This window comes from Bombina bombina, chromosome 12 (genome assembly GCF_027579735.1).
Source record: "Bombina bombina isolate aBomBom1 chromosome 12, aBomBom1.pri, whole genome shotgun sequence".
NCBI lineage: Eukaryota > Metazoa > Chordata > Amphibia > Anura > Bombinatoridae > Bombina > Bombina bombina.
Window position 1 is genome coordinate 127,247,753 of NC_069510.1, and position 20,605 is coordinate 127,268,357.

Below are 20,605 nucleotides of genomic sequence, written 5' to 3' on the forward strand. Positions count from 1 at the left end.
CTCATATACATACTGTACATGTATATACACACACCCTCAGTATACTCATATACTACATACTGTACATGTATATACACACACCTCAGTATACTCATATACATACGTGTACATGTATATACACACACCTCAGTATACTCATATACATACATACTGTACATGTATATACACACACCTCAGTATATCCATATACTACACTACTGTACCTGTATATACACACACTCAGTATACTCATATACATACTGTACCTGTATATACACACACGACCTCAGTATACTCATATACATAGCTGGTACCTGTATATACACCACACCTCAGTATACTCATATACCATACTGTGCATGTATATACACACACCTCAGTATACTCATAATACATAGCTGTACCTGTATATACACACACATCAGTATACTCATATACATACTGTACCTGTATATACACACACCTCAGTATACTCATATACATATGTACCTGTATATACACACACCTCAGTATACTCATATACATACTGTACCTGTATATACACACACCTCAGTATACTCATATACATAGCTGTACATGTTATATACTCACACCTCAGTATACTCATACATACATACTGTACATGTACATACTCACACCTCAGTATACTCAATACATACTACTGTACATGTATATACACACACCTCAGTATACTCATATACATATCTGTACATGTAGATACACACACCTCCAGTATACTCATATACATACTGTACATGTATATACACACACCTCAGTATACTCATATACATACTGTACAATGTATATACACACACCTCAGTGTACTACTATACATACATACTGTACATGTAAATACTCACACCTCAGTATACTCATTATACATACTGTACATGTAAATACAGACACCCTCAGTATACTCATATACATACTGTACATGTAATATACACACACCTCAGTATTACTCATATACATACATACTGTACATGTATATATTCACACCTCAGTATACTCATATACATACATACTGTACATGTATATACACACACACTCAGTATACTCATATACACATACTGTACATGTATATACTCACACCTCAGTATACTCATATACATACTGTACATGTAAATACTCCACACCTCAGTATACTCATATACATACATACTGTACATGTAATACACACACCTCAGTATACTCATATACATACTGTACATGTATATACACACACCTCATATACTCATATACATACTGTACATGTAATATACACACTCACCTCAGTATACTCAGTATACATAGTGTACCTGTACATATACACACACCTCAGTATACTCATATACATACTGTACATGTATATACACACACCTCAGTATACTCATATACATAGGTGTACCTGTATATACACACACCTCAGTATACTCATATACATACTGTACCTGTATATACACACACCTCAGTATACTCATATACATAGCTGTACCTGTATATACACACACCTCAGGTATACTCATTATACATACTGTACATGTATATACACACCACCTCAGTATACTCATATACAAACTGTACATGTATATACACACACCTCAGTATACTCATATACATACTGTACCTGTATATACACACACCTCAGTATACTCATATACATAGTGTACCTGTATATACACACACCTCAGTATACTCATATACATACTGTACATGTAAATACACACACCTCAGTATACTCATATACATACATACTGTACATGTATATACACACACCTCAGTATACTCATATACATACATACTGTACATGTATATACACACACCTCAGTATACTCATATACATACTGTACATGTATATACACACACCTCAGTATACTCATATACATACTGTACCTGTATATACACACACCTCAGTATACTCATATACATACTGTACATGTATATACACACACCTCAGTATACTCATATACATAGTGTACCTGTACATATACACACACCTCAGTATACTCATATACATACTGTGCATGTATATACACACACCTCAGTATACTCATATACATACTGTACATGTATATACACACACCTCAGTATACTCATATACATACATACTGTACATGTATATACACACACCTCAGTATACTCATATACATAGTGTACCTGTACATATACACACACCTCAGTATACTCATATACATACTGTGCATGTATATACACACACCTCAGTATACTCATATACATACTGTACATGTATATACACACACCTCAGTATACTCATATACATACTGTACATGTAAATACACACACCTCAGTATACTCATATACATACATACTGTACATGTATATACACACACCTCAGTATACTCATATACATACTGTACATGTATATACACACACCTCAGTATACTCATATACATACTGTGCCTGTATATACACACACCTCAGTATACTCATATACATACTGTACATGTATATACACACACCTCAGTATACTCATATACATACTGTGCCTGTATATACACACACCTCAGTATACTCATATACATAGTGTACCTGTATATACACACACCTCAGTATACTCATATACATAGTGTACCTGTATATACACACACCTCAGTATACTCATATACATACTGTACCTGTATATACACACACCTCAGTATACTCATATACATAGTGTACCTGTATATACACACACCTCAGTATACTCATATACATACATACTGTACATGTATATACACACACCTCAGTATACTCATATACATACTGTACATGTAAATACAGACACCTCAGTATACTCATATACATACATACTGTACATGTATATACACACACCTCAGTATACTCATATACATACATACTGTACATGTATATACACACACCTCAGTATACTCATATACATACTGTACATGTATATACACACACCTCAGTATACTCATATACATAGTGTACCTGTATATACACACACCTCAGTATACTCATATACATAGTGTACCTGTATATACACACACCTCAGTATACTCATATACATACATACTGTACATGTATATACACACACCTCAGTATACTCATATACATACATACTGTACATGTATATACACACACCTCAGTGTACTCATATACATACATACTGTACATGTAAATACTCACACCTCAGTATACTCATATACATACTGTACCTGTATATACACACACCTCAGTATACTCATATACATATACTGTAGGCCTGTATATACACACACCTCAGTATACTCATATACATACATACTGTACATGTATATACACACACCTCAGTATACTCATATACATACTGTACCTGTATATACACACACCTCAGTATACTCATATACATAGTGTACATGTATATACACACACCTCAGTATACTCATATACATACTGTACATGTACTATACTCACACCTCAGTATACTCATATACATACTGTACCTGTAATACACACACCTCAGTATACTCATATACATACTGTACCTGTATATACACACACCTCAGTATACTCATATACTAATAATGTACCTGTATATACACACACCTCAGTATACTCATATACATACTGTACATGTATATACACACACCTCAGTATACTCATATACATACTGTACATGTAAATACACACACCTCAGTATACTCATATACATACTGTACATGTAAATACACACACCTCAGTATACTCATATACATACATACTGTACATGAAAATACCCACACTCTTGCATGCACACACATTCTCACACACACATTCTCACACACACAGACACACACATTCTCACACACATTCTCACACACACACATTCTGACACACACAGACACACACACACACATTCTCACACACACAGACACACACATTCTCACACACACACACACACACACATTCACGCACACACACATTCTCACACACACACACATTCTCTCTCACACACACACACACACACACACACATTCTAACACACACACATTCTCACACACACACATTCTCACACACATACAGACACACACGTTCTCACACACACACAGACACACATATTATCACACACACACACACACATTCTCACACACACACACACAGACACATTCTCACACACAAAGACACACACATTCTCACACACACACATTCTCACACACACAGACACACATTCTCACACACACACAGACACACACATTCTCACAGACACACATTCTCACACACACACATTCTCACACACACAGACACACACACACACACACACACACATTCTCACACACACACTCTAACACAGTATACTCATATACATACTGTACATGCAAATACTCACACCTCAGTATACTCCTATGCATACATACTGTACATGTAAATACACACACCTCAGTATACTCATATACATACTGTACATGTAAATACACACACCTCAGTATACTCATATACATACTGTACATGTAAATACTCACACCTCAGTATACTCCTATGCATACATACTGTACATGTAAATACACACACCTCAGTATACTCATATACATACTGTACATGTAAATACTCACACCTCAGTATACTCATATACATACTGTACATGTAAATACTCACACCTCAGTATACTCATATACATACATACTGTACATGTACATACTCACACCTCAGTATACTCATATACATACATACTGTACATAGTATTTACACACACCTCTGTATACTCATATACATAGCTTGTACATGTATATACACACACCTCTGTATACTCATATACATAGTGTACCTGTATATACACACACCTCAGTAGACTCAATACTATACTGTGTGACCTGTATATACACAATGCATCCTCAGGTATATACTCATATACATACTGTACATGTATATACACACAACCTCAGTATACCTCATATACTACATACTGTAGCCTGTAATATACACACACAGTATAATCATTTACTACTGTCATGTATACCTCAGTGTATACTCATATACATACTGTGGACATGTATATACCCACACACCTCAGTATACTCAATATACATAGCATACTGTACAGTATACTACACACACCTCAGTATACTCATATACATACTGTACCTGTATATATACACACACCTCAGTATACTCATTACATACTGTACCTGTATAGTACACACACACCTCAGTATACTCATATACATACTGTACATGTAATATACACACACCTCAGTATACTGCATATACATAGTGTACCTGTTATATACACACACCTCAGTATACTCATATACATACTGTACCTGTATATACACACACCTCAGTATACTCATATACATACTGTACCTGTATATACACACACCTCAGTATACTCATATACATAGTGTACCTGTATATACACACACCTCAGTATACTCATATACATACTGTACATGTATATACACACACCTCAGTATACTCATATACATACTGTACCTGTATATACACACACCTCAGTATACTCATATACATACGTGTACCATGTATATACACACACCTCAGTATACTCATATACATACAGTAACTGTACCTTGTATATACACACAGCACCTCAGTATACTCATATACATAGTGTACATGTATATACACACACCTCAGTATACTCATATACATACTGTACCTGTATATACACACACCTCAGTATACTCATATACATAGTGTACCTGTATATACACACACCTCAGTATACTCATATACATAGTGTACCTGTATATACACACACCTCAGTATACTCATATACATACTGTACCTGTATATACACACACCTCAGTATACTCATATACATACTGTACATGTATATACACACACCTCAGTATACTCATATACATACATACTGTACATGTATATACACACACCTCAGTATACTCATATACATACTGTACCTGTATATACACACACCTCAGTATACTCATATACATACTGTACCTGTATATACACACACCTCAGTATACTCATATACATACTGTACATGTATATACACACACCTCAGTATACTCATAATACATACTGTACCTGTATATACACACACCTCAGTATACTCATATACATACTGTACCTGTATATACACACACCTCAGTATACTCATATACATACTGTACCTGTATATACACACACCTCAGTATACTCATATACATACTGTACCTGTATATACACACACCTCAGTATACTCATATACATACTGTACATGTATATACACACACCTCAGTATACTCATATACATAGTGTACCTGTATATACACACACCTCAGTATACTCATATACATACTGTACCTGTATATACACACACCTCAGTATACTCATATACATAGTGTACCTGTATATACACACACCTCAGTATACTCATATACATAGTGTACCTGTATATACACACACCTCAGTATACTCATATACATACTGTACATGTATATATTCACACCTCAGTATACTCATATACATACATACTGTACATGTACATACTCACACCTCAGTATACTCATATACATACATACTGTACATGTATATACACACACCTCAGTATACTCATATACATACTGTACATGTATATACACACACCTCAGTATACTCATATACATACTGTACATGTATATACACACACCTCAGTATACTCATATACATACTGTACATGTATATACACACACCTCAGTGTACTCATATACATACATACTGTACATGTAAATACTCACACCTCAGTATACTCATATACATACTGTACATGTAAATACAGACACCTCAGTATACTCATATACATACTGTACATGTATATACACACACCTCAGTATACTCATATACATACATACTGTACATGTATATATTCACACCTCAGTATACTCATATACATACATACTGTACATGTATATACACACACCTCAGTATACTCATATACATACTGTACATGTATATACTCACACCTCAGTATACTCATATACATACTGTACATGTAAATACTCACACCTCAGTATACTCATATACATACATACTGTACATGTATATACACACACCTCAGTATACTCATATACATAGTGTACCTGTACATATACACACACCTCAGTATACTCATATACATACTGTGCATGTATATACACACACCTCAGTATACTCATATACATAGTGTACCTGTACATATACACACACCTCAGTATACTCATATACATACTGTGCATGTATATACACACACCTCAGTATACTCATATACATAGTGTACCTGTATATACACACACCTCAGTATACTCATATACATACTGTACCTGTATATACACACACCTCAGTATACTCATATACATACTGTACATGTATATACACACACCTCAGTATACTCATATACATACTGTACATGTATATACACACACCTCAGTATACTCATATACATAGTGTACCTGTATATACACACACCTCAGTATACTCATATACATACTGTACCTGTATATACACACACCTCAGTATACTCATATACATAGTGTACCTGTATATACACACACCTCAGTATACTCATATACATACTGTACATGTAAATACACACACCTCAGTATACTCATATACATACATACTGTACATGTATATACACACACCTCAGTATACTCATATACATACATACTGTACATGTATATACACACACCTCAGTATACTCATATACATACTGTACATGTATATACACACACCTCAGTATACTCATATACATACTGTGCCTGTATATACACACACCTCAGTATACTCATATACATACTGTACATGTATATACACACACCTCAGTATACTCATATACATAGTGTACCTGTACATATACACACACCTCAGTATACTCATATACATACTGTGCATGTATATACACACACCTCAGTATACTCATATACATACTGTACATGTATATACACACACCTCAGTATACTCATATACATACATACTGTACATGTATATACACACACCTCAGTATACTCATATACATAGTGTACCTGTACATATACACACACCTCAGTATACTCATATACATACTGTGCATGTATATACACACACCTCAGTATACTCATATACATACTGTACATGTATATACACACACCTCAGTATACTCATATACATACTGTACATGTAAATACACACACCTCAGTATACTCATATACATACATACTGTACATGTATATACACACACCTCAGTATACTCATATACATACTGTACATGTATATACACACACCTCAGTATACTCATATACATACTGTGCCTGTATATACACACACCTCAGTATACTCATATACATACTGTACATGTATATACACACACCTCAGTATACTCATATACATACTGTGCCTGTATATACACACACCTCAGTATACTCATATACATAGTGTACCTGTATATACACACACCTCAGTATACTCATATACATAGTGTACCTGTATATACACACACCTCAGTATACTCATATACATACTGTACCTGTATATACACACACCTCAGTATACTCATATACATAGTGTACCTGTATATACACACACCTCAGTATACTCATATACATACATACTGTACATGTATATACACACACCTCAGTATACTCATATACATACTGTACATGTAAATACAGACACCTCAGTATACTCATATACATACATACTGTACATGTATATACACACACCTCAGTATACTCATATACATACATACTGTACATGTATATACACACACCTCAGTATACTCATATACATACTGTACATGTATATACACACACCTCAGTATACTCATATACATAGTGTACCTGTATATACACACACCTCAGTATACTCATATACATAGTGTACCTGTATATACACACACCTCAGTATACTCATATACATACATACTGTACATGTATATACACACACCTCAGTATACTCATATACATACATACTGTACATGTATATACACACACCTCAGTGTACTCATATACATACATACTGTACATGTAAATACTCACACCTCAGTATACTCATATACATACTGTACATGTAAATACAGACACCTCAGTATACTCATATACATACTGTACATGTATATACACACACCTCAGTATACTCATATACATACATACTGTACATGTATATACACACACCTCAGTATACTCATATACATACTGTACATGTATATACTCACACCTCAGTATACTCATATACATACTGTACATGTAAATACTCACACCTCAGTATACTCATATACATACATACTGTACATGTATATACTCACACCTCAGTATACTCATATACATACTGTACATGTAAATACTCACACCTCAGTATACTCATATACATACTGTACATGTATATACACACACCTCAGTATACTCCTATACATACATACTGTACATGTATATACACACACCTCAGTATACTCATATACATACTGTACATGTATATACACACACACACCTCAGTATACTCCTATACATACATACTGTACATGTATATACACACACCTCAGTATACTCATATATATCCATACTGTACATGTAAATACACACACCTCAGTATACTCATATACATACATACTGTACATGAAAATACCCACACTCTTGCATGCACACACATTCTCACACACACATTCTCACACACACAGACACACACATTCTCACACACATTCTCACACACACACATTCTGACACACACAGACACACACACACACATTCTCACACACACAGACACACACATTCTCACACACACACACACACACACATTCACGCACACACACATTCTCACACACACACACATTCTCTCTCACACACACACACACACACACACACATTCTAACACACACACATTCTCACACACACACATTCTCACACACATACAGACACACACGTTCTCACACACACACAGACACACATATTATCACACACACACACACACATTCTCACACACACACACACAGACACATTCTCACACACAAAGACACACACATTCTCACACACACACATTCTCACACACACAGACACACATTCTCACACACACACAGACACACACATTCTCACAGACACACATTCTCACACACACACATTCTCACACACACAGACACACACACACACACACACACATTCTCACACACACACTCTAACACAGTATACTCATATACATACTGTACATGCAAATACTCACACCTCAGTATACTCCTATGCATACATACTGTACATGTAAATACACACACCTCAGTATACTCATATACATACTGTACATGTAAATACACACACCTCAGTATACTCATATACATACTGTACATGTAAATACTCACACCTCAGTATACTCCTATGCATACATACTGTACATGTAAATACACACACCTCAGTATACTCATATACATACTGTACATGTAAATACTCACACCTCAGTATACTCATATACATACTGTACATGTAAATACTCACACCTCAGTATACTCATATACATACATACTGTACATGTACATACTCACACCTCAGTATACTCATATACATACATACTGTACATGTAAATACTCACACCTCAGTATACTCATATACATACATACTGTACATGTATATACACACACATTCTCACACACACACAGACACACACATTCTCACACACACACACACACATTCTCACACACACACACACACACACACACACACATTCTAACACACACACATTCTCACACACATTCTCACACACATTCTCACACACTCACACATTCTCACACACACACACACACACACACACATTCTCACACACACATTATCACAGACACATATACACACACATTCTCATAGACACACATACACACACATTCTAACAGACACACATTCTCACACACATTCTCATACACACACACATTCTCACAGATACACATACACACACATTCTCATACACACACATTCTCACAGACACACATACACACACATTCTCATACACACACATTCTCACAGACACACATACACACACATTCTCACACACACACACACATACACAGACATTCTCACAGAAACACACATGCTCACAGACACACATACACACACATTCTCACAAACACACATGCTCACAGACACACATAAACAGACATTCTCATAGACACACATATACACACATTCTCACAGACACACATTCACACACACATACACACACATTCTCACAAACACACATTCTCACAGACACATAAACAGACATTCTCATAGACACACATATACACACATTCTCACAGACACACATTCACATACACATACACACACATTCTCACAGACACACATTGTCACAGACACACATACACACACATTCTCAAAGACACACATACACATACGTTCTGACAGACACGCATACACACAAATCCCAGACACACATACATACACATTCTCACAGACACACATACACACACATTCTCACAGGCACACATACACACACATTCTTACAGACACACATACATACACATTCTCACAGACACACATGCATACACATTCTTACAGACACACATACATACACATTCTCACAGACACACATACATTCACATTCTCACAGACACACACATTCTCACTGACACACATGCACACACACACTTCTCAGACACATTCACACGCATTCTCACAGACACACATAAACACACATTCTCACAGACACATTCACACACATTCTCACAGACAATCACACACAACACATACACACTTCCAGACACACACACACACTCTTACAGACACTCACACACAACACATACACTCTTACAGACACACACACACAAACTCTTACAGACACTCACACACACAAACTCTTACAGACACTCACACACAACACATACACACTTCTAGACACATACACACAACACATGTACACTTCCAGACACACACACACACTCTTACAGACACACACACACTTACAGACACTCACACACAACACATACACTCTTACAGACACACACACACTCTTACAGACACTCGCACACAACACATACACACTTCCAGACACACACACTCTTACAGACACTCACACACAACACATACACACTTCTAGACACATACACACAACACATGTACACTTCCAGACACACACACACACACTCTTACAGACACACACACACTTACAGACACTCACACACAACACATACACTCTTACAGACACACACACACTCTTACAGACACTCGCACACAACACATACACACTTCCAGACACACACACTCTTACAGACACTCACACACAACACATACACACTTCCACACACACACACTCTTACAGACACTCACACTCTTACAGACACACAAACTCTTGCAGACACTCACACACACTCTTACAGACACTCACACTCTTACAGACACACAAACTCTTACAGACACTCACACACAATACATACACACTCCCAGACACACATACACACACTTTTACAGACACTCACATTCTTACAGACACGCACACACAACACATACACACTTCCAGACACACACACACTCTTACAGACAGACACACTCAACACATACACACTTCAAGACACACACACACTCTTACAGGCAGACTCTTACAGACACACACAACACATACAAACTCTCCTTATTTTGCATGATCCAAACAATAATTATGCATTATGGCTTTTATCTTTGGTTATGTTTTTATATTCTAATAACATAGAGAATGTGTTCATGCCTTTAAGCACAGGTCAAATCCATTTAAGAGAGGTTAACAGTGTAACCTACTGTGACTAATATTCGGTACAAATAATTGCAACAAATTGACAAAATAAATAAATAAGGATTGTGAGGAAAGAAAGAAGCTCCTCTCTGCATTATTGCAGAGGGTATAGCAGGGAGGTGCTGGGCTGTACCCTGTGTGTCATAAGAGGAGGCAGCAGTGAATGAGACAGAGGGAGGAGCAGTGAATGAAACACAGAGGGAGGACCAGGCAGCAGTGAATGAGACACAGAGGGAGGATCAGGCATGTGTGAGGCTGCTGGCGAGTAACTAGGGACAACCACAGAAGCGCAGCTCTCAGGAAGGCAGCAGGGGGAGGCAACAGCTCTGGGCCTCAGTGCATCAAAGAGCTGGAGTGAAACCTGAACTGCAGGGGCAGACAATAGAGGGTCCCACAGCCAGTACACACTGCTGCCAGGGCGGGACAGGGGAGGCAGGGAGGGCCTGGGATCCTCACTGGAGGTTGTGATTCATGAATTAACCATCAGAGGAGAAAGGGCTGCGAACAATGGGGAAATCCAACAGCAAGCTGAAGCCAGAAGTGGTGGAAGAACTGACCAGGAAAACGTACTGTGAGTATCTGCTAGAGGTGCACAGAGCCTGAGACTTGTGGCTTCTACACAGATTGGTAGCCAAGGGCTACAGAGGTGGGTGTGTGCAGGAGGGAGGGTGTTAACACAACAAAGAAACATGAAGAGACTTGGCCTGTTAGAGCAATCATCATTATCCCTTTGTAGAGAAAGATTTAATCACTAATGTAACTGGTGTGTATATAGTGCTGGGCTAGTCTGTATCACTAATGTAACTGATGTGTATATAGTGCTGTACTGGTCTATATCACTAATGTAACTGGTGTGTCTATAGTGCTGGACTAGTCTATATCACTAATGTAACTGGTGTGTATATAGTGCTGGACTAGTCTATATCACTAATGTAACTGGTGTGTCTATAGTGCTGGACTAGTCTATATCACTAATGTAACTGGTGTGTATATAGTGCTGTACTAGTCTATATCACTAATGTAACTGGTGTGTATATAGTGCTGTACTAGTCTATATCACTAATGTAACTGGTGTGTATATAGTGCTGTACTAGTCTGTATCACTAATGTAACTGGTGTGTATATATAGTGCTGTACTAGTCTATATCACTAATGTAACTGGTGTGTATATAGTGCTGGACTAGTCTGTATCACTAATGTAACTGGTGTGTATATATAGTGCTGTACTAGTCTATATCACTAATGTAACTGATGTGTATATATAGTGCTGTACTAGTCTATATCACTAATGTAACTGGTGTATATATAGTGCTGTACTAGTCTATATCACTAATGTAACTGGTGTGTATATAGTGCTGGACTAGTCTATATCACTAATGTAACTGGTGTGTATATAGTGCTGGGCTAGTCTGTATCACTAATGTAACTGGTGTGTATATATAGTGCTGTACTAGTCTATATCACTAATGTAACTGATGTGTATATAGTGCTGGACTAGTCTGTATCACTAATGTAACTGGTGTGTATATAGTGCTGGACTAGTCTGTATCACTAATGTAACTGATGTGTATATAGTGCTGTACTAGTCTATATCACTAATGTAACTGGTGTGTATATAGTGCTGTACTAGTCTATATCACTAATGTAACTGGTGTGTATATAGTGCTGGACTAGTCTGTATCACTAATGTAACTGGTGTGTATATAGTGCTGGGCTAGTCTGTATCACTAATGTAACTGGTGTGTATATAGTGCTGTACTAGTCTGTATCACTAATGTAACTGATGTGTATATAGTGCTGGGCTAGTCTGTATCACTAATGTAACTGGTGTGTATATAGTGCTGGGCTAGTCTGTATCACTAATGTAACTGATGTGTATATAGTGCTGGGCTAGTCTGTATCACTAATGTAACTGGTGTGTATATAGTGCTGGGCTAGTCTGTATCACTAATGTAACTGGTGTGTATATAGTTCTGCACTAGTCTATATCACTAATGTAACTGATGTGTCTATAGTGCTGGACTAGTCTGTATCACTAATGTAACTGATGTGTATATAGTGCTGGACTAGTCTGTATCACTAATGTAACTGGTGTGTCTATAGTGCTGGGCTAGTCTGTATCACTAATGTAACTGGTGTGTATATAGTGCTGGGCTAGTCTGTATCACTAATGTAACTGGTGTGTCTATAGTGCTGGGCTAGTCTATATCTCTAATGTAACTGGTGTGTATATAGTTCTGCACTAGTCTATATCACTAATGTAACTGGTGTGTATATAGTGCTGGGCTAGTCTGTATCACTAATGTAACTGGTGTGTATATAGTGCTGGACTAGTCTGTATCACTAATGTAACTGGTGTGTATATAGTTCTGTACTAGTCTATATCTCTAATGTAACTGGTGTGTATATAGTTCTGCACTAGTCTATATCACTAATGTAACTGGTGTGTATATAGTGCTGGGCTAGTCTGTATCACTAATGTAACTGATGTGTATATAGTGCTGGACTAGTCTATATCACTAATGTTACTGATGTGTATATAGTGCTGGGCTAGTCTGTATCACTAATGTAACTGATGTGTATATAGTGCTGTACTAGTCTGTATCACTAATGTAACTGGTGTGTATATATAGTGCTGTACTAGTCTATATCACTAATGTAACTGGTGTGTCTAGAGTGCTGTACTAGTCTATATCACTAATGTAACTGGTGTGTGTATATAGTGCTGCACTAATCTATATCACTAATGTAACTGGTGTGTATATAGTGCTGCACTAATCTATATCACTAATGTAACTGGTGTGTATATATAGTGCTGTACTAGTCTATATCACTAATGTAACCGGTGTGTATATAGTGCTGTACTAGTCTATATCTCTAATGTAACTGGTGTGTATATATAGTGCTGTACTAGTCTATATCACTAATGTAACTGGTGTGTCTATAGTGCTGTACTAGTCTATATCACTAATGTAACTGGTGTGTATATATAGTGCTGTACTAGTCTATATCACTAATGTAACTGGTGTGTATATATAGTGCTGCACTAATCTATATCACTAATGTAACTGGTGTGTATATAGTGCTGTACTAGTCTATATCACTAATGTAACTGGTGTGTATATATAGTGCTGTACTAGTCTATATCACTAATGTAACTGGTGTGTATATAGTGCTGGGCTAGTCTATATCACTAATGTAACTGGTGTGTATATAGTGCTGGACTAGTCTATATCACTAATGTAACTGGTGTGTATATAGTGCTGGACTAGTCTATATCACTAATGTAACTGATGTGTATATAGTGCTGGGCTAGTCTGTATCACTAATGTAACTGGTGTGTATATAGTGCTGCACTAATCTATATCACTAATGTAACTGATGTGTATATAGTGCTGGGCTAATCTGTATCACTAATGTAACTGGTGTGTATATAGTGCTGCACTAATCTATATCACTAATGTAACTGATGTGTATATAGTGCTGGGCTAGTCTGTATCACTAATGTAACTGGTGTGTATATAGTGCTGGGCTAGTCTGTATCACTAATGTAACTGGTGTGTATATAGTGCTGGACTAGTCTGTATCACTAATGTAACTGGTGTGTATATAGTTCTGTACTAGTCTATATCTCTAATGTAACTGGTGTGTATATAGTTCTGCACTAGTCTATATCACTAATGTAACTGGTGTGTATATAGTGCTGGGCTAGTCTGTATCACTAATGTAACTGATGTGTATATAGTGCTGGACTAGTCTATATCACTAATGTTACTGATGTGTATATAGTGCTGGGCTAGTCTGTATCACTAATGTAACTGATGTGTATATAGTGCTGTACTAGTCTGTATCACTAATGTAACTGGTGTGTATATATAGTGCTGTACTAGTCTATATCACTAATGTAACTGGTGTGTCTAGAGTGCTGTACTAGTCTATATCACTAATGTAACTGGTGTGTGTATATAGTGCTGCACTAATCTATATCACTAATGTAACTGGTGTGTATATAGTGCTGCACTAATCTATATCACTAATGTAACTGGTGTGTATATATAGTGCTGTACTAGTCTATATCACTAATGTAACCGGTGTGTATATAGTGCTGTACTAGTCTATATCTCTAATGTAACTGGTGTGTATATATAGTGCTGTACTAGTCTATATCACTAATGTAACTGGTGTGTCTATAGTGCTGTACTAGTCTATATCACTAATGTAACTGGTGTGTATATATAGTGCTGTACTAGTCTATATCACTAATGTAACTGGTGTGTATATATAGTGCTGCACTAATCTATATCACTAATGTAACTGGTGTGTATATAGTGCTGTACTAGTCTATATCACTAATGTAACTGGTGTGTATATATAGTGCTGTACTAGTCTATATCACTAATGTAACTGGTGTGTATATAGTGCTGGGCTAGTCTATATCACTAATGTAACTGGTGTGTATATAGTGCTGGACTAGTCTATATCACTAATGTAACTGGTGTGTATATAGTGCTGGACTAGTCTATATCACTAATGTAACTGATGTGTATATAGTGCTGGGCTAGTCTGTATCACTAATGTAACTGGTGTGTATATAGTGCTGCACTAATCTATATCACTAATGTAACTGATGTGTATATAGTGCTGGGCTAATCTGTATCACTAATGTAACTGGTGTGTATATAGTGCTGCACTAATCTATATCACTAATGTAACTGATGTGTATATAGTGCTGGGCTAGTCTGTATCACTAATGTAACTGGTGTGTATATAGTGCTGGGCTAGTCTGTATCACTAATGTAACTGGTGTGTATATAGTGCTGTACTAGTCTGTATCACTAATGTAACTGGTGTGTATATAGTGCTGTACTAATCTATATCACTAATGTAACTGGTGTGTATATAGTGCTGTACTAGTCTGTATCACTAATGTAACTGGTGTGTATATAGTGCTGTACTAGTCTGTATCACTAATGTAACTGGTGTGTATATAGTGCTGTACTAGTCTGTATCACTAATGTAACTGGTGTGTATATAGTGCTGTACTAGTCTGTATCACTAATGTAACTGGTGTGTATATAGTGCTGTACTAATCTATATCACTAATGTAACTGGTGTGTATATAGTGCTGGGCTAGTCTGTATCACTAATGTAACTGGTGTGTATATAGTGCTGTACTAGTCTATATCTCTAATGTAACTGATGTGTATATAGTGCTGGGCTAGTCTGTATCACTAATGTAACTGGTGTGTATATAGTGCTGGGCTAGTCTGTATCACTAATGTAACTGGTGTGTATATAGTGCTGTACTAGTCTGTATCACTAATGTAACTGGTGTGTATATAGTGCTGTACTAATCTATATCACTAATGTAACTGGTGTGTATATAGTGCTGTACTAGTCTGTATCACTAATGTAACTGGTGTGTATATAGTGCTGTACTAGTCTGTATCACTAATGTAACTGGTGTGTATATAGTGCTGTACTAGTCTGTATCACTAATGTAACTGGTGTGTATATAGTGCTGTACTAATCTATATCACTAATGTAACTGGTGTGTATATAGTGCTGGGCTAGTCTGTATCACTAATGTAACTGGTGTGTATATAGTGCTGCACTAATCTATATCACTAATGTAACTGATGTGTATATAGTGCTGGGCTAGTCTGTATCACTAATGTAACTGGTGTGTATATAGTGCTGCACTAATCTATATCACTAATGTAACTGATGTGTATATAGTGCTGGGCTAGTCTGTATCACTAATGTAACTGGTGTGTATATAGTGCTGGGCTAGTCTGTATCACTAATGTAACTGGTGTGTATATAGTGCTGTACTAGTCTGTATCACTAATGTAACTGGTGTGTATATAGTGCTGTACTAATCTATATCACTAATGTAACTGATGTGTATATAGTGCTGGGCTAGTCTGTATCACTAATGTAACTGGTGTGTATATAGTGCTGTACTAGTCTGTATCACTAATGTAACTGGTGTGTATATAGTGCTGTACTAGTCTGTATCACTAATGTAACTGGTGTGTATATAGTGCTGTACTAATCTATATCACTAATGTAACTGGTGTGTATATAGTGCTGGGCTAGTCTGTATCACTAATGTAACTGGTGTGTATATAGTGCTGTACTAGTCTGTATCACTAATGTAACTGGTGTGTATATAGTGCTGTACTAGTCTGTATCACTAATGTAACTGGTGTGTATATAGTGCTGTACTAGTCTGTATCACTAATGTAACTGGTGTGTATATAGTGCTGTACTAATCTATATCACTAATGTAACTGGTGTGTATATAGTGCTGTACTAGTCTATATCTCTAATGTAACTGGTGTGTATATATAGTGCTGTACTAGTCTATATCACTAATGTAACTGGTGTGTATTTAGTGCTGCACTAGTCTATATAACTAATGTAACTGGTGTGTATATAGTGCTGGGCTAGTCTATATCACTAATGTAACTGGTGTGTATATAGTGCTGGGCTAGTCTATATCACTAATGTAACTGGTGTGTATATATAGTGCTGTACTAGTCTATATCACTAATGTAACTGGTGTGTATATAGTGCTGTACTAGTCTATATCACTAATGTAACTGATGTGTATATAGTGCTGCACTAGTCTATATCACTAATGTAACTGGTGTGTATATAGTGCTGGGCTAGTCTGTATCACTAATGTAACTGGTGTGTCTGTAGTGCTGTAGTAGTCTATATCACTAATGTAACTGATGTGTATATAGTGCTGGGCTAGTCTATATCACTAATGTAACTGGTGTGTATATAGTGCTGCACTAGTCTGTATCACTAATGTAACTGGTGTGTATATAGTGCTGCACTAATCTATATCACTAATGTAACTGGTGTGTATATAGTGCTGTACTAGTCTATATCTCTAATGTAACTGGTGTGTATATATAGTGCTGTACTAGTCTATATCACTAATGTAACTGATGTGTATATAGTGCTGGGCTAATCTGTATCACTAATGTAACTGGTGTGTATATAGTGCTGCACTAATCTATATCACTAATGTAACTGATGTGTATATAGTGCTGGGCTAGTCTGTATCACTAATGTAACTGGTGTGTATATAGTGCTGGGCTAGTCTGTATCACTAATGTAACTGGTGTGTATATAGTGCTGTACTAGTCTGTATCACTAATGTAACTGGTGTGTATATAGTGCTGTACTAATCTATATCACTAATGTAACTGGTGTGTATATAGTGCTGTACTAGTCTGTATCACTAATGTAACTGGTGTGTATATAGTGCTGTACTAGTCTGTATCACTAATGTAACTGGTGTGTATATAGTGCTGTACTAGTCTGTATCACTAATGTAACTGGTGTGTATATAGTGCTGTACTAATCTATATCACTAATGTAACTGGTGTGTATATAGTGCTGGGCTAGTCTGTATCACTAATGTAACTGGTGTGTATATAGTGCTGCACTAATCTATATCACTAATGTAACTGATGTGTATATAGTGCTGGGCTAGTCTGTATCACTAATGTAACTGGTGTGTATATAGTGCTGCACTAATCTATATCACTAATGTAACTGATGTGTATATAGTGCTGGGCTAGTCTGTATCACTAATGTAACTGGTGTGTATATAGTGCTGGGCTAGTCTGTATCACTAATGTAACTGGTGTGTATATAGTGCTGTACTAGTCTGTATCACTAATGTAACTGGTGTGTATATAGTGCTGTACTAATCTATATCACTAATGTAACTGATGTGTATATAGTGCTGGGCTAGTCTGTATCACTAATGTAACTGGTGTGTATATAGTGCTGTACTAGTCTGTATCACTAATGTAACTGGTGTGTATATAGTGCTGTACTAGTCTGTATCACTAATGTAACTGGTGTGTATATAGTGCTGTACTAATCTATATCACTAATGTAACTGGTGTGTATATAGTGCTGGGCTAGTCTGTATCACTAATGTAACTGGTGTGTATATAGTGCTGTACTAGTCTGTATCACTAATGTAACTGGTGTGTATATAGTGCTGTACTAG

The 20,605-nt window shown here is 36.5% G+C and overlaps 1 protein-coding gene across 1 annotated transcript in view; it reads left to right on the forward strand.

The window, feature by feature from the left end:
* Positions 1-12,789: 12,789 nt before the first annotated feature.
* Positions 12,790-20,605, forward strand: part of NCS1 (neuronal calcium sensor 1) — a 278,873-nt gene continuing 271,057 nt past the window's right edge. The window contains exon 1 of the mRNA XM_053695406.1: positions 12,790-13,132. Within this exon, the coding sequence (XP_053551381.1) occupies positions 13,069-13,132 (64 nt within the window). The 5' untranslated portion in view covers positions 12,790-13,068. The remainder of the gene's footprint in view (positions 13,133-20,605) is intronic.